This window comes from Myotis myotis, unplaced genomic scaffold, assembly GCF_014108235.1.
Source record: "Myotis myotis isolate mMyoMyo1 unplaced genomic scaffold, mMyoMyo1.p scaffold_m19_p_9, whole genome shotgun sequence".
In the NCBI taxonomy this organism is placed as follows: Eukaryota; Metazoa; Chordata; class Mammalia; order Chiroptera; family Vespertilionidae; genus Myotis; species Myotis myotis.
Genome location: NW_023416401.1, coordinates 62892455 through 62917764, shown reverse-complemented (window position 1 = coordinate 62917764; position 25310 = coordinate 62892455). Strand labels below are relative to the sequence as shown.

General features: G+C 52.9%; 1 protein-coding gene across 3 annotated transcripts in view; it reads right to left on the bottom strand.

The window, feature by feature from the left end:
• Positions 1 to 5769: 5769 nt before the first annotated feature.
• SIRPA (signal regulatory protein alpha) overlaps positions 5770 to 25310 on the bottom strand; it is a 43714-nt gene continuing 24173 nt past the window's right edge. For all 3 annotated transcript variants that reach the window (XM_036321814.1, XM_036321816.1, XM_036321815.1), the window contains exons 4-9: positions 23603 to 23923; positions 22730 to 23053; positions 20811 to 20921; positions 17547 to 17571; positions 10697 to 10736; positions 5770 to 8380 (exon numbers count right to left, since the gene is read on the bottom strand). In XM_036321814.1, the coding sequence (XP_036177707.1) occupies positions 8126 to 8380; positions 10697 to 10736; positions 17547 to 17571; positions 20811 to 20921; positions 22730 to 23053; positions 23603 to 23923 (1076 nt within the window). In that variant the 3' untranslated portion in view covers positions 5770 to 8125. The remainder of the gene's footprint in view (positions 8381 to 10696; positions 10737 to 17546; positions 17572 to 20810; positions 20922 to 22729; positions 23054 to 23602; positions 23924 to 25310) is intronic.

Sequence of the window (25310 nt, the reverse complement as noted above, 5' to 3'; positions counted from 1 at the left end):
TTCTAAGGTGCTACACAGTCTCCAGCCCCTAGGCTTCTTTACATTCTCTTATGTTATTTCCTCACCTTTCCTCCCTCCCTCCCTTCCTCCCTCCCTCCCTCCCTTCCCTCCCTCCCTCCCTCCCTCCCTCCCTCCCTCCCTCCCTCCCTTCCTTCCTTCCTTCCTTTCCATATATCCATTCTCCCATGCATCTATCCATCCAGCCATTCATCCTCTCTTCCTCCTTCCCACTTACCCATCTTCCCATTCATTCATCCTCTCATCCTCCATCCTCCCACTCCTCCATTCCTCCTCTCATCCAGCCAACAAATATTTATCGGATGCCTTCTATGGACTGAGCACTGAAGTTACATTGGTGAGCAAAGGCAATACCTACTTTGCCCCAAGGCAGCTCCCAGGCCAGTGGAGGTGAAGGATGTTAATAAAATAATCACAGGGTGAATGTATAATTGCAAATGGTGACAAAGGTTACAAAGGAAAATCCTGGGCAGGGTTAGGATGGTGTTGAACAAAGGAACTTGGCTAAGTTTTTGGACTGGAGGCCAAGAAGGAAAGACCCAACCAGTGTTCCAGGCAGAGGGAGCAGCATATGCAAAGGGCCTGTGGTTCATTTTGGGAGCTGTCAGGACACTTGTTGCAGAGAGTGATGGGGGAGGGCTGTGCCATGCAGGGCTGCGGAGTTTGGCAGGGGCCGGCCCATATGGGGAAGGCTTGCATCTGCCCGGCACTGCCTCCTTCCTACCCTCTTCCATTGGCTCATTCATACACATCTTTAGGTCCTTAGGTCCAAGCTGAAAGCATTTCCTTTTCAAAAAGCCTTTTCTGCCCTATGTGGGCTGAGTGAGGACTGTGTATTTTCTCCTAATAAGAAAAAGTATTGGAAACTTATAATTAAGACAAAAGAAGGTATCACTTCTTTTTATTGCCATCCTGGGGCATTGTTTAAACAGGCCCACTGAGGGGTTAGTTCAGTCTGTGCATTCAGTTTGACTTTGCTCTTTGACCAGGGCTCAGCTTTTGTGCATTTTTTGTCCAGGAGAGGTGTAACTGACTTCTGTCGTTAGAAACAATCGCTCCAAAGATCTGAGTTTTATTATTTTGTAGAACATTAACCAGTTTTATGTGTACCCTAAAAATGTTATTCTGTATTCCTTTTCCAAACGTCTGTAAATACCCATTTCCTCTTGGACTGGGCCGTCCCCTCCTTCTGGCTCGCTCATTAATGAGCTCCTTCTGTAGTTGCATGTATCATGTTTTATAGCTTCCTGAAAATCACACGCTGACAACCCCTTGTCCTAGCAACACTCATGCACGTATTGGAACTACCAGATGCGCTGGCTCCCTCACAGCCCATGAGCTCACCCGGGTGTGGCCATCTTTTGTCAACATGGTCGCCTCAGCATTTTTGCACAGGGCCAGGTTCACAGTAATTATTGAGAAATAATTATTGGCTAAGTGAGTGACCTTGAGCTTTTATCCCTTTACTGTTTGGAGCCCCGATTTTCTTATCTGAGAAATGGACACCATAGCACCCATCAAACATCCAAAGGAAGTAGGGTTCAGTGAAATAACGAGGTCAAGTGCCCCGATCTGGCCTGGCACATGGTGGTCTTCAGTGCCCCTTCCCGGGGCTGGATCCTAACGGAAGGAAGTGAAGTTCTAGTAGTCGGGAGGTCGTGGTCTGGCTGGGAGCACTGAGTCATATGGGGTGAGTCGCTGTGTGACCAGGGCAGTCACAGGTGGGTCTACCTGGTATTTGATGGGCCGGGAAGACTAACCTGGCCAGAATCCAGGCTGGGCTGGGGAAGAGCAGGACGTGTCCTTAAAAAGGTCAAGTGGGGTGAAGGAAGGTGACTCTGAAAACCAGGCTGGTGTGTTGTGTTCTCCAAAGTTGGTGAGAGGGAGCCAGGCTAGTGAGGGAGGGAGGGACTGGATACCATTATTTCAGCCAGGAGAGGAGGCCCACCATTGCTGAGTTCCGCTGAGAACCTGGCCTTGGGGTGTGTGTGTGTGAGCATGTGGGTGTGAGTGTGCGAGTGTGATTATGTGTGTGTATGTATGTGAGTGGGAGTGTGTGAGTGTGATTGTGTGTATATATGTGTGTGAGTGTGATTGTGTGAATGTGTGTGTGTGAGCATGTGGGTGTGAATGTGTGAGTGTGGGGGTGTGAATGTGTGTATGGCGTGTGAATGTGTGAGTGTATGAGTGTGATTGTGTGTGTATGTGTGTGAGCATGTGGGTATGAATGTGTGAGTGATTGTGTGTGTGTGAGCATGTGGGGTGAAGTTAGTGATTGTGTGTGAGCATGTGGGTGTGAATGTGAGTGTGATTGTGTGTGTGTGAGCATGTGGGTGTGAATGTGAGTGTGATGTGTGTGAATGTATGAGCATGTGGGTGTGAATGTGTGAGTGTGGGGGTGTGAACGTGTCTGTGGTGTGTGAATGTGTATGTGTGGGTGTGAGTGTGGGTGTGTGTGAGTAGACTGCTGTCTGCCCCCCTCTGTTGCACAGGGTCTTGATTAGACTCTATTTAACCTTCATGAGAAGCTTGTGGGAGCAGACATCTACTGTCCCATTTCTCGGGTGACTAAACCAAGGCAGAGGTGAAGCCGTTTGCCCAAGGCCACAGGGTGAGGACTGTGTGTGCAGCAGCCTCCATAGCCTAAAGCAGGAGGGGCATAGGGTGAGCGGGGAGAGTAATTAAGGGGCCTCAGTAGATGGAGAGATGACAGATAAGTGGCTATCCTCGTGGCCAGCCTTAGTCTCCTTGCCCAGGTTGGCACTTCTTCACGTTTCATGTGCGATTTTGATCCCTGGGATGCTGGCGTTCAAACGAACTCAGCAGCATGCCCCCAGCCCTCGCGGGAGCCGGGCCCTGGGCTGGCCTGAGGACAAAGATAAAGCATTGACACCATCTTTAAGAAACTGACAGGCTGGGGCAGGCATCAAAGTTGGGGGGTGAACCCCAGGGAAACAGGGCACCGGTCTTTCTGAAACTTTGAGATAGAACTTACACACAGGGAAATGCAGACATGTTATGGATGCATTTGGTGGATTTTTATATCTGCAAGGCCCCAAGTAACCCCACTCAGATGGAGACTCGGAACATCCCATCGCCCAGAGGCCCCTCCAGCTCCTCCCGTCACTGCTCCCTCCAAGGATAGCCCCTCTGACCTCTGTCACCAAGGTTTTGCCTGTTTTTGAGCGCTTGTTTTCTAAAGCATTTACCATTTTACATTTATAATCTTGCATTCAGAAAACAAATCCAGACCCTGGTCAAACACAGTGCCGTGGTTAACGGATGGGTACAGTGGGACCCCAGTGGGGGCAGGCCAAGCCTTGGGAGGCCCAAGGGTACATGTGCTGGCTGGTGGTCAGTCAGGTGACCAGGACAGCCCTGCTGCTCTTATCTTTGGGGGTGAGGCAATGTGATGTTTTCTGGCTCCTTGTTAGAGTTCAATGCACCCCAACACTCTCTGAGGGCCTTGCTGTCTTTCCAGAAGCCCCCAGACCCCTACCTGCCCACCCAGTGCCCACCCACACCCACAGCTGCACCACTTCCTGGATGGCAGCCCTTGAACAAGATGCGCAATATCTCTGTGCTTTAATTTCTCTATTAAATGGGATAATCATAGTGTCTACCTGACAGGTTTGTTGAGAGGATGGAGTGAATTGATATATAACTTACTAGAGGCCCGGTGCACGAATTCGTGCACAGGTAGGGTCCGGCTGGCCCGCCCCGATTAGGGCCGATCAGGGCTGGGCCAGCCTGTGGGGGGGCCCCTGGGTGGTGGGCAGGCCTGCCCCGCCCCTGGTCGAACTCCCAGTGGAACTCCCGGTCTAGGGGACAATTTTCATATTAGCCTTTTATTATATAGGATTATTTGTACAGAATTTATGAGACTGTTGATACGTAGTCGGTGCTTATGTAAAAGTAAAATAAACTTGATCCACGTTTAACTGGTGGGAGTCTGCTAGAAGACACAGGGGCTTGACAGTTGGGCATTAGAATCTTGAGGAGGGACAGAGACTTTTCAGATTATTGTGTAAAGTGGGCAGGGCCCCTGGGTCCTCATGGAGTGGGGGTTCCTATCACTCTCCTTTGCAGAATGAAGAAGCCGGAGGAGGTGCCCAGTAAATGCCATGGGCCTGACTGACTTCCTGGCGGGCAACAAGAGGGTCACTTGGCTCCTGGCAACTCTCATTTGCCTGCCAACCTGTGGCCCTGGAGATGTGCGCTGTGGAGAAGCCAGGCTCAGGTGCTGTATGAAATACATTCTCTGAGTCTCCTTGCCTGGACACACGGTCCTTCATCCCCCACCTTCCCAGGAAACAGAAGGCGCTCCCCGCCCACTCAGCCCCGATTCAGGCCTGAACAGCTCATCCCCACAGCAGCATCCAGATTTCAGAGCCGAGTCTCCATCCCAGCCAAGGTCCTGGCCTGTGAGGCAGCTGACCTCTGGGCCCTGCAGGAGGCTCTTTGCCTCAGGTGCCCGCTCACCTGGACCAGGCCAAGGGCTCAGGGATGGTCCTGGGAGCTTTTATGGATCTGAGTGCAAGTCCCAGCTCAATTAAAGATTCCTTGAGGGGATTGGTCAGGGTGTGGTCAGGTCACGTGCATGTCCTGAGCCTCAACTCTCCTTCTCTGCAAAATGGGCATGAGCACTGCTGACAGTGATGGGAATTAAAGGAAGCAGTAGGGAAGAGCCAGGCTCCTCGGGCTCAAACCCTGGCTCTGCTATGGGACACTGGGGAAATGACTTAACTTCTCTGTGCCTCGGTTTCCTCATCTGTAAAATATGGATAACAAGAGTTCCTACCTCACACGGTGGTTGGGGGGATTAGATGAGTTAATAACGATAAAGCACTTGGCATATTACTTACCATACTACATAGTAATAATCCATGATGTATTGGTATTAGCTCAGAGGTTAGATGTTGGGGACCAGAGTCAGAAAGCTGGAGTCCCAGCAACATCACTCATCAGCTGGGTGACCCTGTGTAAGTTACATTGCCTCTCTGTGTCTTATTCATACAATGAGGTCAAGACTATTACCTACTTCGAGTTGTGAGGTTCAGAAGAACGAATCAATGAAAAGTGCCAACTCTCAGGAAGCATGAAGTATTATGTAATTGCCACTAAGACTATTACTATACTAATGGAGGGGGTAAGGAAGCTAACATGTATTGAGCACCTACTGTATACTAGCAGTTGACATGAATCATCAAGGATATTCTAGGACAAACGTTAGGTTTCTGCATTCGGTAGAGGAGGGAGTGAGGTTCTGCTTGTTCCAGATCCCATGGGTGGTGAGGGGTAACCAGACCTCAGTGTGCAGTTGTGGTGGGAGAAAAGGCCCAATGCTTCTGAAGGACTGCATGTCCCAAGCATAGGGTTTGGCGCCCCGTGACCCCCTTTAGTCCCCAGAGTAACCCTGGCTGGGGGTACTGTTGTCCCCACTCTGCTGAGGACAGACCTGAGTCTTAGAATGGTGAGTGGTTTGAATTCCTGCATCTACAAAGTGGCAGAGCCAGATTCAAACTCAGTTGTCTTGTCAGAATTCTGCTTATACTGGTGTCTTGGGCACAACCGTATCCCGACTCCCTCTGAGCCACCAACACAAAGTCTCTGTGTCTATTCAAAACCCCAGAGAGACGACCAAACGCCACGATCACTGCCAAGCCCCAGGCCCACATGCGATCCTCTTCCGGCTTCCTGGGGGCAGGGGGACACTCTCAGAGACACAAAGACACGCAGCACCCAGAGGGGTCGTTGTTACCCAGAAATCTTTATTACAAAAATATTTTGCAAGCCAAAAAGTTTAAGTTGCAACTATATACAAAATGGGGCCTGTTTCCTTCCCAGCAGTCTTAAAATAAACTCTCCAAACCATGATCCTTCCGCACTGTCGTCTCGACCTCTTCCTCTTCCTGGGGTTCGATACACAAGGTAGGAGAATCTCCAGGCTGCCTGCCTGCAGCTAAAACTACACGGCTCCCTTGGCCTCCTTCCCTCACTCCCCTTCCAAAATTCAAAATTAAATTAAATTAAATTAAAATGGCACCAAGAAAACATTCTTTCGAGATTCCGTGTGAGTGTGTGTCCGCGTGTCTGCGTTTTCTCTGGGCAGAAGACAAGGAGACGAAGGTTCACAAGCCAACCTTTTGGAATTTGGAAACAGTCCGAGGCAGGTGGCTGGGACACTGCGCTCCCAGATGCCACAGAGAATCTCTAGCTCGTTGGGCCAACGCTGCCCACATGGCCTGTTGGCTCAGCGCATTCCTGAATGCCATCATGTCAAACACCAACTCACAGTCCCCCAGAGAGCTGGGCCTGCGCTGAGCTCCCAGAGTCCCATCTGTAGGCCACGCTGATGGGCAGGATGGGTCAGCTTCTCTCTTGCTCTGCTGGTCTGAGCAGCAATCCCTTGGACACCAAACCTCCGGACCCCGGCGGGGGCAGAGGGGGGAGCAGCGAGGATTAGTGTCTCAGTTCTAAGAGCTGATCAGTTACACGGAGACCGAAAACACAGCGTGTACCTTTTGCTTGCCCTGGGCCCAGCCAGGCTCCCTCGCTGAATTGGAACCGGGGGAGGGAGGGGGGTCAGAGGACAGTGGGTCACAGCTTCTGCCCAACCTCCCGTGACAGAGGGACAGAACGGTGGGCCAGTCCTGGCCTTACAGCTGCCCAGACTGTTTGTCTGTCTTGGATTTATTCCAGTTTGATCCCAATAGGGTTTGAGAGCAGAAATGGAAGATTTCTCTTGCAGAGATCAGTTCAGAGAACTGGAATGGGGGAAGATCGCTAAGGGGTAGGGGGTGGAGTGTGGGGGGAAAGCCAGGCATAGCTTCCTACCCTGCATGGCCCTAAAGTGCTTATGAGAAATGTTGGGGAGGGAAGGCACCTTCCTCTCCCCTGTCCAGGTGAGCAGACTGAGGCATGAGGTCCGGACAAGACCGCAGGGTGGAGGAGGCAGCCTGCAGCAGCACTGGCTGGTTCCGACTTACCGCACCCAGGGCAGGAAGGCAGTAGTACCAGCCACGTGGCTTGGCTGAGAACGTGGCCAGTTTAGTCCTGGAGAGAAAGAAGGCTAAGCATCTCCACGGAGCCGCCAGAACGGAACCTTCTTCCCCATCCTCGGGGCTCTGGGACATGGAGGAACTTGTTTTCTGCTGTAGGATATTCCCTCCAGGAACCAACTGCTAAACCTTGGATGGCACAAGACCCAACCATGTACTTCAACACATGACAAAGAGCCAAGATAATGCTGCCGCTGTTTTAACAAAACAAAACAAAACAAAACACCACAGATCAAATTTTTCTTACACCTCAGTTTCAAGATTGCACGTTTCACATTTATCAATAATTTACAGGCGTCCACAGCGAGCTGTTGCTGAGTTAGTGCTAGCTGGAGGAAGCAAGCTCAGGTCTAGAAGGCGAGGCGGGTCCAGGTGGAGCGTCACGGTCAGGTTGCTGGCCCTCATGGAGTCTCGGAGGGCAGGAGGAGGAGGGTCTTGTTACTCAGTCCTGGTGGTGGTGGAGGATTCCCTGGCGGGTCCCCTCCTCCCCAGGGCTTGTGACGTGTCAGTCCGGGATGCAGGACCGTTGGCAGCAACCTCACCGAGTCTCAGGATGTGGTCCCAGAATTTGTTTTCTGGATTCTCCGTGGATGGGGCAGTTGAATTGACACAGAACTTTTCCCAGAGCCCCAGCTGGATGGTGGTGGTAGTGGTGGGAGGAGCAGGTGAGGTTTTCTCCGTCCTCACCTTGGAAGATCAGGCTGCAAAGCATCTAGGAGGCTGTCAAGAGTCGCCAAGACCATGGCCAAGACCCTTGGTTGACGGAGAGAGGCAAGAGAATTCCTGGACCCCTGGCAGCTCCGGCCAGTTCCCACGTGGGTTCCCCAGCTGGTCTGGCAGCATCGGCCTCCATGTGTGGCAATGTGGGGGGGGGCTGTGGCCACCCTGGAAATGCTAGAGAGCCAAGCGGGTTGGGGAGACAAGATCCAGCCTCATCTTTGGGTCCCAAGACCTGCACCACCCCGGCCCTCCAGGAACGAGGGTGTCTGCCCCACGTGGGACAGGAAGGCTCATGGGCACAGACCCAGAGACGACCGAGGCCCCGTTCACTTCCTCTGGACCTGGACGCTGGCATACTCCGAGTGAGATGGCTCGGGCTTGGGGGCTGGCTGCTTGGGGGCCCGGTTGAGGTGGACCATGTCCAGGTCGGCATAGGTAAGGGTGTCCTCAGGCGCGGGCGGGCGGACGGCCTGAATGCTGGCATATTCTGTGTGGTTGTTGGACTCAGCGGCCCGGGGGGCCGACTTCTTCCTCTTGGGCAGGTTCAGGTCTGCGTATGTGATGTCATTGTTGTCCTGGGTCTGGATGGGATGGAGAGAAGGTCACTCGGAGCCCCTACCTCTCACCCACTCATCAGCACCAGGTCTGGATGCGTGTTTCCTCCCCTGACTCAGCCGTAGCTCACACCCAGCTCCTCTCTGGCCAAGGTCACCTGCCAGCAGCCTTACCCTGCCAATCCACCTCCCTCCCTCCTCACACAGCCTGAGGATCTTCTAAATGCCACCGTGGTCGCCTCCTAGGCTGACTCAGTGCCACCTCCTCCCACCGTTCTGTCCTGCCTTGTCCTCCTCCTCCCTCTGCCTGGAGTCCTTCCCCCTCCTTCTCCTGGTGATGACTCCAACCCACCCTGCACATTTAAGAACAAGCGTGGCTTCATCCTGGCTGGGTCCAGGCCTCCTCTGTGCTTCCACAGCCTGTGTTTCTCCCTAACAGCACCCACCACCCAGGGCTGTGTCTGTCTGGGGGGGTCTGAGTACATGCTGATCCCCCAGGGGGAGGGGACATGCATTCATTTACTCTTTTAGTCAACAAATATTCATTAGGGATTTGTTCTGATGCAGAAACCAAGGCCGACACAGAGGAAGCTTGATTGGTGTTGAATGAACGAACAAGTGAATGGCAACAATTTCAGCCTCGTTCGGGGTGCAGCTGGGCACCGGGAGACAAGGAAGGGCATGCGAGAATGAGACCAGTGGGGAGGGCGGTAAAGGTTCTGCAGTCAGAAGCCTGGAGTTCGAATCCTGCTCCTGCTCTTTCTAGCTTAGAGGCTTTGGGCAATTCATGTCACCTTCCTGGGCCTCAGTTTCCCCATCTGTAAAGTGGGAATAATAATCATATCTATCACCAGGATCACTGAGAGGATCAGGTGAGATCAACCAGGGAAAGCTCTTAGAATGGATCCTGGCACCCACTGGATGAGCACGCTTGTTCAATAATGGCCACAATTATCAGCCACCCAGCAAACCCGAACATCTGTCTCCCGTGTACTAATCTTATGACTCGCAACCTTGGCTTCCTCTGTGCCTGGCACCCATGCTGCAGAGCCGGAGAGGAGCTGCCGGCAAGGTAACTCTGGTTGGTGCATGATAACCACCACAGATCTCAGTTCCCGACGGCCATCAGCACCATGCCGCCATCTGGGTCACCTTATGTAGGCCCTATCCCAGCCCGGCTTGGTCGGAATGATGTACCCAGTTTATAGGTGAGCAAACTGAGACCTGGGGAGGTTAAATCATTTGGTCAAAGTCACACAGCTGGAGAAGAACCAGTCTGTTGGGTTCTAGAGCTGTGATCTGACCACACAGCTTCTCTTTCCCAACCTGCACATTCACACTTCTCTCTAGGAAACCCAACCCTCGCAAGGGCTGGCACGTGGCACCAGGAATCCCAACACCAGGCTGCCAACGCCACCAGAGCTGGGCTGTGAGTGCCCTGCTCCCTGCCCAGGGTCAGGCACATAGTAGGTGCTCAGCAAGTCTTTGCTGACTGAATTTTGTTCAGGTTTCCTTGCTCAGTTCTTTTTGCCATCATTCTCTCCCCGGAAGGTTCTGGAAAGAACTCCAGAGGTAAAATGACTGGAGAGAAGGTCCAGGGCACTGGGGGGCCGCCCTGGGCCGGGGAGCAGGACACAACATGTTGGCCTACAAACATCATGTCTGTTAGCAGCCCTGGTTCTCTCCAACAGATTACATCTACCATGATGACAGCAGCCAGGGAAATGTCAAGGACAGCTGGCGTGCACGCGTTCCAGGTTCAGGGCAGGGCCTGTCTTGTTACAAGACACAGGGGAGCCCTTTGCCTCCAAGGGCTGACAGCATCAGCCCGGAAGGAGCAAGGCTGGGTTTCTCGGAAACAGGCCAACCGCGCTGCCCACGAAACCTCCTCAGCCACGATGAGGAGACGCTGCCAGCTGGAGGAATGAATGGCACAGGGTCTTTCCATCAGAAAGACAGGCTCTGGCAGCCCGTGCTGCTCGGTGTGAGCCAGCAGGAGGAGCCAGGAGGGAACTGGGCAGGGGCTCCTGTTGGAGGGCTGGCCTGGGCAAAGGCCTGACTCCACTGACATGGAGCGCACTGTGAAGGGTGCCCCCTGGAGGTGTGCAGTGGGGGCACTGAGGCAAGGAGGTGAAGGCAGACATCCTGGCTGGAGTGGAGGGTGAGAATGTGCAGAGAACCAGGGGAAAGGGAGGAAGGAATGTAAAGATCCTCCGCCCTCCACACCCTCCCTCCCGCCCTGGGAAAGGAGTCTTAATTTAGAAGCGAATCTGCCGCTCCGGCTGGTGCAAGAAAATCACACCATCGAGTTTCCCAGGAAGGGCACCTCACCAAGGACTGTACCTGGGTTATTTCTCTGGCGTTCTTCTCGGGCTCATGCAGCCTAAAAAGGAAAGAGACACACAGATAAAAATATCCTCCCTATCTCAAGCGCTCATGTAAATTGATAAGAATAACATTGAGGCTCACTTCCTATGGGGTGGAGGACATGGAAGAGTGGTTCACAAAAGAAACAGCTGCTTATCAAGTGTTTGGACAGATGGTCTGTCTCATAAAAAAGGGAATTTGAAGCAATTTTTAAAGCTACTCTATCAGTAAGGATCTCTGAAAATTATAACACTGGGTGCTGGGGAAGATATGGTGAAACTGGCATCTACAGATATAAAAGCCCAGTGACCAGAATGGTGGAACGACCAGAACGACCAGTGGCTAAGACGTGCACTGAGGCAGCCAACCAGCCTGATCCAGGCCCTGATTGGCCCACAACACAGGGCCTGCAGCCCCTGTCCCCCTGCCAGCCTGGCCCAATGGGCCCCCAGCCAGATCCCACCCATGCATGAATTTGTGCACCGGGCCTCTAGTTTTCATATATTGCTGGTGGGAGGGGCAAATTGAGGCAACCCTTTTGGGAAGCAGCTTAGTTAGGCAAACCAAGAGCTTGGAAGGTGTCATCATCTTTGGATTCATAATTGCATTTGGCGGCGGGGGTGGGGGATTCAAAATATCAAAAAAGCTGTCTGCACGGAGGCACTGGTGCAAGCAGGGTGGGGGAGGGAGTCACATCTAACAGCTCTGCCAGGGGGACTGCCTAAGGAAATTAGGATAGACTCGCTGATAAAGATTTAAAAGGTTTATGAAGAAGTTTCTGTTTTTAAATTATGAATGATTACATTAAAAGATTAAGTGAAAAAACAAAATTCTCAGTGGAATGATCTTAATTATGAAAAATGTGTGGATAACACTGGGAGGAAACAGTAAAATGCTAACAGCAGTGGTCTTTGGGTGGTATTTTTTCCTCTTTTTAGTTTCCCATATTCTCCCACTGTTCCATATCATACACATCTAGGTTTTATCATTAGAAAAGAAGAGGGCCCGGGCTGGTGTTCTCAGTGGTTAGCGCGCCCACAGGCTGGATTCTGGTCAAGGGCACACACCTTGGTTGCAGGTTACTCACCCTGGCTGGGGCACGTGCGGGGGACAACCAATCGATGTGGGTCTCTCACATCCATGTTTCTCTCCCTTTCCTCTTCCTCCTTCCCCCCTCCCTTCCACTCTCTAAAATCAATGGAAAAAATATCCTCCAGTGAGGATTAAAAAAAAAAGAAGAAGAAGGGGGAAGGATCAAGTGTCCTGGTTAATCAAAGAAGCCATTCATGCGCTTGATTCTGTAATTGGAGGCCATGGCCTGGCTCACTGCAGGGTCACAGTCAAGGTGGTGAGCAAGTCAGAGCCACTGGTTCTGCAGGAGCGGTATATATTCTCAGGCCACACTCTGGGGATTAGCCTGGATAATGTCAGAAGCGGGCAATGGGGCTTGGCCGCGGGGTCAGTCATGGATTTAGCATGAGTGCTTGGCTCAGAAAGCAGTTCTGGGCATGATGGGCCCCACCTGGCCACAGAAACGACCCTCCAGGAGCAGGGACAGCGTCTGGTAAGGAGGGTCACACAGCTCTATCCACATCCCACCTGCTTCCAGCCCTCCGGGGCTCCCAAGGTCTCTGGTTCAAGTCCAACTCATCACCCTGCTCATAAGCCCCATATGGTCTGGCCCCTACTGCCCCCCCCTCCCCCCACCCCCCCCCCCAGGACTCATTCATTCCCCTGCCCTCATTTCCCCACTATTCACCCACCAAATATTTCGAGAGGACTACTTGATACGACACACTTTAGGTGTCAAGGCAACGTCCTTGAATGACCTTCTTAGCCACCTTTTTTGGTTAACTTGTGCATCATTCAAGACTCAACTGTGGTGACATGTCCTCGGGCCGGCTGGGCTGAGCCTGATGACAATTTCAAACCTCCTTATGTGTGTTCCCGTCTGGTGTACGTGTCTGTCTGTCTGCCTGCCTGCAGTGCGTCCTTTCCGTACGGGTGCTCAAAAGTGACTGGGAATGAATGTGAGTCAGACTGCCCCAGGGCCTTTGCACATAGTCCTCCTTGCCTCTTCATCTAGTTCACTCCTCCTCTTCCCTCAATCCCTGTTTCAAACAGTCCTTTCTCCGGGAAACTTGCACTGAATCCCCCAACTCCTCTCTCGGAACACTGGGTTCCTTTCTTTCGGAGCAGTACTCCAGACTGGAAGAGATTTTCCTTTGTGTGCGTGCGTCTGCCTCTTCTCTGGCCTCTCCTATCTCTGTGAGCGGAGCTGCCATTACTCAGCCCTGTGCTCGGGCTAAAGAGGTGGGAGCCATCCCGACTCTCCTCTCTCCTCCTTATAACCCACGTCTGAGCTGCATAAGCCTTGCTGACTCGGCCCCCAAAATACACATCAAACCCAAGCACTCCATCACCTCCACCCTCCCAGCTCCCTAGATTCCCGCGGTGCCTCCTCCCTGTGTTCCTGCTTCCCTTCCCGACTCCCTGCATACCATTCTCCACATGTAAAAATGCATACATGATGTCGTATCATGTGTCTGCTCAAAACCCTCAACCCTGCAGTGAGTATCCTGATAGGCGAGGCCCGCATGGCCTGCCCCCCAACTCCCATCTCTCTCCCCCTGGCTCATTCCACTCCAGCTGCCCTGGCCTCTCCATATGCACGAACGTCTCCAACTGCTCCCGCCGCGGGCTCTTGGCATTGGCTGTTCCTTCTGCCGGGCCCACTATTGTCCAGATAACCCCATCCTCCAGCTATCCTCTAAATGTCACCTCCTCAGAGAAGCCTTCCCTGATCACCCACCACACCCCATCTCCTACTCGGCTCTGAGCCCAGCTTTATTTTATTTAGTCAGCATCTGCGTCGCGCTGTGTATTAACCTCCCGGCTCGTTTGATCACCTGCTTCCGGACTATGGTCTCCATGTGAGCAGGGACTAGGCCCATCTGTTTCACCACTGGAGCCCTGACTCCCAGTAATGGGCTGGTGGGGCATTAGCATGCGGTAAATATTTGAGGAATAAATGAATGAATGAGTGAATAAATGAATGAATGAATCAACCAATGTCTGTCCCAAGTGCCATGAAACTGGGCCTTAGTGTCACTTTTGCTCCCCTTTGCAATCTCCCAGCTTAAGGCCTGGCACTGAGCTGGGCTCAATAAGATGAATAAATGAAAGAATCAGGGAAGCCCTATGTATTCCAAGAATAAACGCAGTGAATGTCTGACAAGTGAACAAATGGCCAACTGAATGAACCCCAGTGCCCAATTAAGAGAGCAGACACATTCTGCCGTCGGAGCTGGGGAAGATTACAGACAGTGTTCTGCCTGACGTTCCTCACCCAGGAAGGTGGATATCGCCAGTCCCTCCACCGGCTCTGCAGCCTGAGGGGCGCTTTGAGCTCAAAGCGGCGGCATCCCCCCGTGGCACCCTCCCCGTGGTGTGCAGTGCTGCCCACACCAACGTCCTCTGGAAAGCGTCTGATTCCAGCCGGCCCAGCGGAAGCGGCTGCTACATGGGAAACCACCATTACGGCTCGCTAGCTATTGCTTTGGTTTAGAGAGATGAAAGGGAGCGAGCGATCTCCCGGCTCCCTGGGTAGGCTCCTGATGGAAAAATAAAAAACAGGCAGAAAACGGCGGGCTGGCTTCTCTGGGGAGGAAGAAACAGGCAGCAAGAGCACTGGCGCAGACAAAGAGCGTCAGCTTTGGTGTGGAGACACGGGGAGGGAGTCGCGGCGCCAGCACTCACTGGCTGTGGGACTTGGGAAGGTCACAGGACCTCTCTGAGCCCCAGCTTCCTCGCCCACACATGGGACAACAGTAACCTCCTAAACGGGGGTTCTCAAAGTCTGGCTCGGGAGCAGCAGCAGCAGCACCACCGAGAACTTGTCAGAAACACACATTCTGCATTAGACACTCTGGGGGCGGGGCCAGAAGTCTGTTTTAACAAGCCCTCCAGAGGATCCGCCACACACCCGAGTCTGAGAACCACTGCTCCATTACATGGGATAACAGTAAATCACAGGGTTTTTTGTGATCATTAAAATCACCTCTGGGCTAATACCGGCAAAGGCTTAGATCGGTTCCTGGAGCCCAGTGAGGGCTCAATACATGTTAGCTGCTGATGCGGTTGTCATTATTATTATTGGCATGGCCCTTTTCTCCCAGAACTTACTGTCTAATTGGGAAGACAAGACAAATACAAAATAATGACAACAATAAAAACAAAAACAAAAAAGAGAGATACTTTCCTATTTGGGGCCGTGAAGCCACTGAGAGGGGTGGGGTTTAGGGATTCCAAGGAGGAGATGGAAATGGCTGCACTGGGTTAGGGTGGCATTCATTCATTCATTCATTCACTTGCTCATTGAACAAACCTTTGTCGGGCACCTATTCCATTTGCCATGGTCAGCACCGAACATGAGGGAAATGAACCTGCCCTCGGGAGGAGGGGTTACAATTTGGGGCCAAGTGCGGGGACAGCTTGAGCGCGTGAGGATGCTCTCACCGAGCCCAGAGGAAGAGCAGGAGGTAACCGGGTGAAGGGAGGGGTGCCCATTCTAGCTTCCATGTCGCACAACTCCGGGGGTGCCATTCACAGAGCCCCCTCTGATGCCCCCTGGAATTGTGGAGACCCTGGGTGGTGAGTGAGCAGGGGTGGGGGAGCACATCTCAGAGAGAGTGCGGCCTGAGGGAGGAGAGAAGGGAGTGTGGCCTGGCTGAGCCACAGAATGAAACACTGGGGCGTGGCCAGAAGGGAAACTGTCCGTGTCAGCAGGGGCCGGACCATGAGGGACTCGAAGGCCTCTGGACTATCTTGACAACCATGAGAGCCACTAAAGGCTTTTAGGCAAAGGATGGAAGCCGAGTCTTGGCCTTGCAAAAGAGTATACTTGGTGTGCACACACACAGCAGTGGAATTGTCCTTGGCTCTATATTCAATCCAACAGCAAGTCCTCTGAGCTGAACCTCCAAAAAGTATCCAGCATGTACCATTTCCAAGCCCATCCCACCACCATGGTCAAGGCCACCATCATCTGCTTGGACCACCGCAGAAGTCGCCTCTCTGCCTCCACCCTCCTCCCCCATGGCCGGGTCCCCACATGACGCTCAAGGTGATACGTCTTAAACAAGTCAGATATCTCCCTCCTACGGCTCCTCATTCCACTGCGAGTAAAACCCCAGGTCCTAGCGGCCACAGCCCTAGACCACTGGCCTCCCCTCCAGACCCTCAGTTCCTGCTCGGTAATTCTGAAATCCACAAAGCTCTACAAAATCAAAATATTGGCAAAACCCTTTTGGTGGCAAAACCTGACCTAAACGTATTTATAGTTTAGCTATTTATAGTTTTTATTTGTTGCTCTTAGTACAGACATTCATATATTTCCAAGCAGGTACATTCACGTAGTAGATTGTGGCGTGCTGCTTCTATTCTGCTGGGTGAACGTCGGGGCCTCCCTAGAGCTGGAAAGCCTGGATGAGTAACACATCTGGCTGCATGGGCCTCAGCTAAGAGCCTGTGGGCCTGCATCTCCCTGAGCTCATCTCCTGCCCTTCCTCTCCTTCCTCTGCCCCGGTGCACAGGCCTCCTCTGGGCCTCCCGTCACCTCTCACCTCGGGCCTTCGCCACACCTGCAGTCTCACCCTGCACACACCTCTGCTTCTTAGCTCCCTGGCTCAGAACCTGCTCACATCTTCAGGGGGCCCCTCCTCCTGCCTAAGAGAGACCTGCCTTAAATCTCCATCCCTTTGCTCTGTTTGATTTGTCACATGACATTACATATCATTTACCTCTATGCTTACTGCCGGCTTCTCTCACTGGTGGGTGAACCCCATTTGGGTCCGGACTGATTATTTTTTTGTTAATACTCACCCGAGGATAGGTATATATATACATACATATACACATATGTATATGTGTGTGTGTATATATATAGATATATATGCATATGTGTGTGTGTGTGTGTGTGTGTGTGTATATATATATATATATATATATATATATATATATATATACACACATTTCCCCCCATTGATTTTTAGAGAGTGGAAGAGAGGGAAGGAGGGAGAGAGAGAGAGAGAGAGAGAGAGAGAGAGAGAGAGAGAGAGGCACTGATGTGAGAGAGACACATTGATTGGTTGCCTCCCACACACACCCCTTCAGGGCCAGGGATCAAACCTGCAACCCAGGTCCATGCCCTTGACTAGGAATTGAACCCGTGACCCTTCGGTGGTTAGAGCTTGGACCCACTCACCACTAAACACTGGCCAGGGCAAGTCCGGACCGATCTTTGTTCACTGCTATATCCCCAGCACCCCGCACTGAGCCGGCACATAGTAGGGACTCAGTAAGAATCACTGAAAAGATGAATCAACAAACTAAGACAGCATTTGTGACACAATGTCATCACCTTAGCCTCTGACCAGGGTGCGGGCTTCAGGATGGCGCAGACGCTTTCTACCTTACTCACCCGGCATCCCCAGGGCCACCCGTGCCAAAGTACTTAATAAATATTTAATGAACAAAGGAAAGAGCAAAGTATATACAACTTGAATCTGGGTGGTGTGTTTGGACTGTGCTTCTGCCACAGTCCAAACAGGATTTCATAAGAGTCTGGTTGTCTGTGGAAGTCCCCTCTGATCCCCTGGGGTCAATAATTAAAATGGGCCTGGCCTGAGGCACTTCCAAAGCAGAGACAGAAAGGCTGACTGGCAGAGCTGGGGGTCAGTGGGTGTGGATTCTGCTTTTCCGGTTTGGGGCTGTCAAACAACTAGGTAACAATTGCAAAAGCATCGTAGCCCAGAGACGCACTCACCTTGTAGAAGAAGTGGAGCCCTTGGCTGCAAGAGAAAAGAAACAACAGCCAGTTATTTAACCTAGAAGCATACTTTGCTTTTTCATTTTTTTTGCGGGGGGCGGGGGGGGGGCGGAGTGCGGGGGCAAACGTTTTCCTCCAGTGACACTGGGAGAAATTGTTGAAATCATATCCTCCCAACCATAGGAAACCCCATGCTCACCCCAGTGGGGTGGCCCACTATCTCCCATTGGGGAAAGCCAGGAGATGAGCCGTCCTGCTTTCTCACCTCTGGGAATTGCCAAAGGTCAGATTCCAAAGCAGCCTTCAGCCTGGAGGGGCCACCTGCCCTAGCCCTAGTCTGGACTCCACCACACTCCTCACCCCAGACCCTGCATCAAGGCTCAGTCCCAGCCGTGGCCTTTCCCTGCTGGAGAACAGATTCCAGCGGGGCTGTGAACTGGGGAGAAGGTGTGAATCCCACTTCTGCCACCAGCTCACTCGCTGTGTGGGCCTGGATGGGTCCTTTCTCTCTGAGTTTGGATTTCAGCTCTCTGACTCACAGGACTGGGCTGGACGTTCATTTATTTTCGTGTCACCTTTCCCAAAGAGGATCTTGGGAGAAAGAAAGAGTCCATCTGGTTCAGAGATTTTTAAACCTGTGATATGGGGCATCCCACAGAGAAGCTGCTGGGGTTCAGCCACCATTTGACTCGAATTTCACTGCAAAATTGTAATTAAAAAGCAACATGCACACTCAAATGTGCTCTGCACCTCGTGTCGGCAGGCTGGAGGCTGCCACAATGCAGCCATTCTCGCTGCTGGGTTAATGCTTGGGGCCTGGGCAGGCAGTGGGTTTTCAGGTGAGCGGGTAGCAGCGGGAAGGCTGCAGCTCAGCATCTGACATCTGAAAGGAGGCCGATGGGTTGCAGAGCACTAGGACATGAGATGTCCCAGGGAGTCCAATGACTGATCACCCCCATTTTACACCAAGGAGATTGGGTGACTCCTTACGGGTCACAGGAATGGTAACTGGTAGAATAGAAATGAAGACATCTCACTGTATTGAGGTAGAGGATGGGCGGATCCTTCCAGAGACCAATGAGGGAGAAGGGGCATCTCATTAGGGTGGAAGTGATGTGCAGTGTGGTCCCTAGAGTCCCATGGCCAAGGTTTGAATCCTGGCCCCACCACTTGCCGGTTGTGAGGCCCTGAGCAAGTTTTACAACTTAGCCGTGCCTCAGTTTCCTCATCTGTAAAATGGGCTTAATAATACCACTGCAGAAGTCTGTGGTAAGAACAGTGCCTGACACATCAGAAGGACTGTGCGAGTGCTAGTTGTCACTGTCACTGGAGCGTATGTCTGAGAGCTGGGTTCTGCATGTACAGACCCACCACCCAGGTCTGGGTGGCCCGCACCCATGTCTACAGCTCTCCAAACCACCACTCCTACTCTGGAACACCCGGTCGCGGATGCCTAAGCCCCCAGGAATGAGCTCAAGTGTGCCAGGAGTGACATGGTGCCCAGGGATGAGGCTCTAGATCAGAGGTTCTCAACCTGTGGGTCGCGACCCCTTTGGGGGTCGAACGACCCTTTCACAGGGGTCGCCTGAGACCATTGGAAAACACATATATAATTACACATTGCTTTTGTGATTAATCACTATGCTTTAATTATGTTCAATTTGTAACAATGAAAATACATCCTGCATATCAGATATTTCCATTACGACTCATAACAGTAGCAACATTACAGTTATGAAGTAGCAACGAAAATAATTTTATGGTTGGGGGTCACCCCAACATGAGGAACTGCATTAAAGGGTCTCGGCATTAGGAAGGTTGAGAACCACTGCTCTAGACGAAGGGCTGGGATTTCCCTAACACCCACTGTGAGCACTTCCCCCTAATGGGCTGGCTTGTCGGGTGTGGTGGGCAAGGAGTCCTTCCTGTGTGGGGCTCCCAGGAACTTTAGGGAAACCACTGGGTAGGTCACTTGCAGAAGCTCCTCCAGATTCCAGAGACATGGGCCTGACTCTAGCCCTCCTGGACCAGGAGCCTGAGGCTCGGCCAGTACTCAGAGCTAAGCCTTCCAGCCAGCCCAGGAGAGGGGCAGCCTGGGGGCAGAGGTGAGGGTGCAGAAGAGGCGTGTGACTGACGCGGCATGCCCCCTCCAGCTGAGCCCGCGGTCGGGCAGGGAGAGGCAGCTGAGGAAGCGCTTTATGGGCTGTGGCACGTGGCAGTTCGCCACCAGTACTTTTCAGGGGACTTAGGATAGACTCTGACAAGAAAGAAAATACCACAGTTCTAATTTCATCTATGGGGCGTGCATGTGTCAGGTTGACATATGAAATGCATTTCTATCACTTGTAGTCAAATAAGTTTCAGAAACCCTGGCTTAAACCTGTCTCCTTCGAGAGCAGAAAAGAGAACTTGCATTTTCTGAGGCCTGAGAATGTGTCAGAGCTGTTATTTCACATGAGCTTCTTTGGTTTCATAACTATCCTTCAACATAGGCATTGCTATACCCATTTTGCAGGTGAGCAAACTGAGCCTCGTGGAGGCCAAACTGATTGTTTAGAACCTATAACAGCCCTGGTTTGTCTTGACTCCAAAGGCAGAGGCCTTGCCACAGCAGGAGCTACACAACCACACACACACACACACACACAAACACGGGACAATGTCCCCTCCTGCCACCGGGAGGGGAGTTTCCCAGGGAGGCGGCTCATGTTTAATGCTGACGACAGGAGGTAACATTTATTGAGCACTTGCTGGGTGCCAGGTACTCTCCTAACTTTTACATATACCACCCGCTTAATCCTGCCAACAGCCTTGGAGGTGGGTGCTGGTGTGATCCCTACCCTCTTCCAGCCTCCTGCCTAGGGGCTGGGCATGTAACTGCACAGGTAAGAGGAAAGCAAACGTTGGCCAGGGGTCCCTGGAAATATTACTTGCTCTCTGAGACCCTCGCCCCACCCTGTAGCTCCGTTTAGCACCTCGATAGAGGTGCCATGAGGAGGCAGGGCCTGGAGCAGAGATACCATCTTGCAGCCATGAGGGGAAGGCCCCGGGAGGGACCCACCCAGACCCACCGGGTGAGGGTGTCGTGCCAGCGGTGGCACTGCTCCCTCTGGACTTCTATCTCATTCCTGGAAGTAACTGCACATCCTAATGGCTAAGCTATGCGGCGCCCAGTGCCCTCCTGTGACCTCCCGTGACCTCCCCCTTTGGAAAGGACAGCCTGGGGCACACTCCTGGGGAAGAAGCAGGGAATGCACCCACCTTTCTTCTGTCGGACTCGCAGGAAATAGAGGGCGGCGATCAGCAGGGCCACCAGCAGGGCACACACCACGCCCACCGTGATGAAGATGCCCTTCAACTTCCCAGGATCATCTGGGGACAAGGCAGAACAGAGGCTTCAGGCGCCAGATGAGAACCAGAGAATCGCCACCCACCGCTCTCCGCACCCCTGGACGGGCCCCGTTAACTGAGAGCATCTGGCTGGGTCTTCTCGGGCGTTTCGAGCCTCATGGGCACGTTCATGGTTCCGCACACACGTCCCCACATGGGTCAACTGCGGGTAACACACAAACCTTGCCGCGGTGCCAGGGGGAGACCGCGTGGTGCTGCAGCCGTGGTGGAAACCGGGCTGCAGGACGGGGCAGACCTATCACTCCCGGGGAACAGCCTGCTCTCCGCATCGGCCTGAACCAGTGGCCACCGAGGCGGCACAGGCCCACTCAAACTCCGGATCTCAATGGGGGCGGGGAGGAATGGCCGCTTGCAGGTGACCAGTGGGCTCTGCAGACCTCTCAGGGGCCGCCCAGGATTAGTGCCTGGGACCCAGGCAGAGGGGCTCTGAACCCAGACACTGAATGAAGCAAGGGCTTGGCTGGCCCCGGGGCACAGGGAGGGAGCCTACACGGAGCACAGTGGGCTGCGGGAGCAGGGCTGAGCTGCAGAAATGTGGGTTCAAATCCACGCCCCTAGCTGTGTGACCTTGAGCCAGTCACCTGAACCTCCACACACTGGCTTCCCTTGTGTTACTGAGGCCAAGAATAAGCTCTACCATGTTGGATGGCCCTGAGGATTAATCAGCAACTAACCAAACAACCAACTCATGCACTCTTTCCTCCTGTCTACAGGCATTTCCTACTATGTGCTGGGCTGAGGGCCGGGTCCTGAAGCTGCGATGCCCGGGTTCCTAGCAGCTGAGACTCCAAGCTAGGGTCACAGCGCCTCTCCTTCAGCACTGCCAGCAGCAATCGGAGGCCCAGAGAGAGGCACTGACGGGCCCAAGGTCACCCAGCAGGTCTGGGCCAGGTCCAGAGGTCGACCGCACATGCTGCTCTAAGGGCAGGCCTCGTCCGATGAGAAGCAGGCATCGGGGACATCAAAGGGCACCCTGACAGGGCCCCGGCCTTCGTTGGAGCTCTCTGGCCCCTTGAAAGATGCACGAAGGAAAGAAATAACCTTTATTCTACCAAAGGCTCTGCTGTGTCCAAGGCACAGCCGTGCTAACCATGGAACATTCCTCGCTGGCACCGAAGCACCAACTAGGTGCTGCCATTGTGAAGAAAAAAGGGAGATGCACGCCAACATGTCAGAGGGGTGCTGGGGTGGCACCCTGCACCTTTGACTCTCCCAGGAGGTGGCAGCATTACCAGCATCTTCATGAGCACGCACTCTGGCCTAGAAATGCTCTTTGGGAAATGGTCCCATAGAAACAGCTGCACATGTAGCACAATATGCACAAGGACATGCACCGCAGCAGCGATTACACTGGACGGAAGCCACACACATCTGGAAGCCCCGCCCCGCTCCCTGTGGGGCAGACATGCAATGGCAGCCAGGGGACCAGGCAGAGGTCAGAAAGAGCCAGGAGGAGGCAGGGGCCGACATGGCCGGTGAACACAGTGACTGTGAGAAGAAAGCAAGAGGCAGGGCACTGTGAGGGCCTCCCGCCCTCCCTCACTCTTTCTTTTCTTAATGTACATTGAGGTCAAAAGATCTATAAAGTATGTACCAAACTCTTACCAGTGGTGACTATGGAGTGTGGGGTTTGGGGAGGGGAGCTCACTTCAAAATGCTACTTTCTATCTATAGACTTCTGGATTATCCTATAATAAGCATGAATTACTACTTATAACAGTAAAGATAAAATCTAGTTAGAGCCGGGTCAGTTAAAGTGGGGGCCTCACCAGAGGGTTCATCTGGGTCCTTCTGGTGAGCAGGGGCCGCCACGGTGATGGTTTTGGTGACAGCCGGCTGCCCATAGTGCTCCACCTGGCAGGTGAGCATCGCATCCTCCCTGTGGGCAGACAGATTCACGAGGAGCCAGCTCCTCCAGCTGAAGGTCCCATCCTTGTTCTCTACGAGGGTCGGGGCCGTTTCTGTTCGGGACGTGTTCCCGTTCTCCAGCCAGGTCAGCTGTAGGCGCTGGGGGTAGAAGTTCTTCACCAGGCAGGTGACGTTCTTCTGTTTCTCTGACACCGTGTCCTGGGTGACCTCCAGGGTGGGCGGAACTGAAACAGCACAGGGCACAGCTCTGACCTCATGGGACACAGACCACCCAGGGCGGCTCCAACCTGAGCTCCCCCACCACAGGGAGGGGATCTCAGAGGGCAGGTGCTCAGACACCGATGGTGCTCTTTCATAGGAATGAAATCACTAAGCACAGGAGCCTGCACACAGTAGGTGCTCAGGGACCCAGCTCCTGTGAGAGTAATGTGACTAAAGTAAACAAGCACAGCCCGCATGCAGTGGGACATTATAACTATAGAAAAATAAATGAAATTGCCAAGCGCATAGGAGCTTGACTTCTAGTAGGTGCTCACTTATTGGCGTTGCTATTGGTAAAGTAGATAAAACTGCCAAGTACAGTGGTGGGTGTTCACCTGCCAGCTGCCATTAGACAGGGGTGAGCGATGGGCAAACCCATGTGAGTGATGTTGGGAAGGATTGTCAGGCATTAGATTCCAGACAATTCCCGGCCTGGAGCAAAGAGCAGGGGGAGGAGCAGGCTGGGAGGACAGGGGCCAGGTGTGGCTTGGGCTGGGTGTGAGGGGCTCTACCTCGGATGGCCTCAGACACGTTGGCAGTCCCACGAAGAGGAGGGTCCCCCTTTAGGGTGTCGTGGGCCACCTGGCAGATGACCTGGGAGCGAACATCCCCCGGGGCCAGCAGCACCCTGGCTGTGCTGGAGACGTTGTAGGAAGGGCTGTCTCCTTCTGGGTGCACGGTGGTCTGGGAGGCTGGGAGCTCATTCCCATCCTTGAACCATTTCAGGGTGATGTCTCTGGGGGAGAAGCCGTGGGACTGGCAGGTGAAGCTCACTGTCTGCCCAGGCGGCGACCTGCCCGTGGGGCCCGATACCACAGGGCGAGAGGGTTTGGCTTTAAAAGGAACAAAATGAACAATGAACATGATTGTGAATATCATCACTAACCATAAGCATGTGACACTGTCAAAACCGTCTCATATATCATTTTTTAAAATCCTTCTATTAATCCGGGGGTGTCATCATTCCCATCTTACTTGGGATGACATTCCGGTCCCCTGACTGAGGGGCAGGGCCAACAAGCAAATCCAGGCCTGAGTTCAAAGTCACCTTCTTTCCTCTCCGGGTGATGTCCCACCAGCTGGCCCAGGGACAACTTTACTGAGCAGCCTCACCCTTCATACTAACTCCCCTAGCTGGCCTCTTCTGGAAACGTCCCAGATGTGGACACAGAGGAAGCAGTGAGCCCAGGGAGCAGCCCAGTTCCCATCTGTGAAATGGGGCAGCAGGCATTTCTCCTTCCCGGACTGCATTGCGGGTTGAATCAGGGAATGGAAGCCTTTTTGCTTTAGCAAAACAGAAGATGCTTCACAAAAATAAAGAAACACAGATCCATTGTGAACTGAATGTGTATCCAGAGCTCTCCCTTCCGGTATTCATGAGCTACTCCATAGTTCTCATTCGTTCCACAGATACTCCAGCGGGGTCTGTCTCACCTGGGCCAGTCCCTGAGTTTGAAAGGGAGAAGACAATGGGATGTTTTTTTCTGAATTTGGGTTCTTCTCTTGGGTCAGTTTTGGGTTTGAACACACAGATCACTGAGTGCTGAGAAAGCCAAAGGTGGTTTATGTCTTAATCTTTATTAAAGTAGAAGAGGCACAGACACGGGCCTAGGAGCAGGCGGGACTGCTGTGTCCTGAAAGCATCCACACACAGGGATCGAACGCGAGAGCAGCTTCTCCCTGTAGAAGGGGCCTGGAGGGCGCCTCCACATTGTGAGCTCTTACCCAGCACCTTCGCTAACAGTGGGCAGATGGCAAACATTAACAAGAACTTGCATCTGTAAATATCTAACTTGCTTCCTGAAACTCATCGAACATTTGAGGACATAGATAAGGGAATGTCACTTGAATCATCAAGTGGTAAAAACACCAGCAGCCTGGACGCCCCTGGAGATGCTGGGATCAGTTACCATTTATTGAGAAAACCTGGCATCCTGATGCTGGGCTTGTCCTCTGTGCCTCAGCCCCTCATTTTCCCACCGCCCTGAAGGCAGGCCCTGGGTGGTCTCACTTAGGGGATGAGGCTGAGAGAGGGACCCCCTGGTCCAGGGCACACAGGAAGGAAAGGCAGGGCTCATCTCACCACTCACAGGACCGATTACTTTTAGCATCTCGGTTCTTTATCCTTGAGCCTCAGGGTCTGGCTCTGTACAGAGTGGCTGAGAATACCACCCTGGTAAGGGGAGTGAGGATGTATGGCACACAGAGCCTGGCATACGG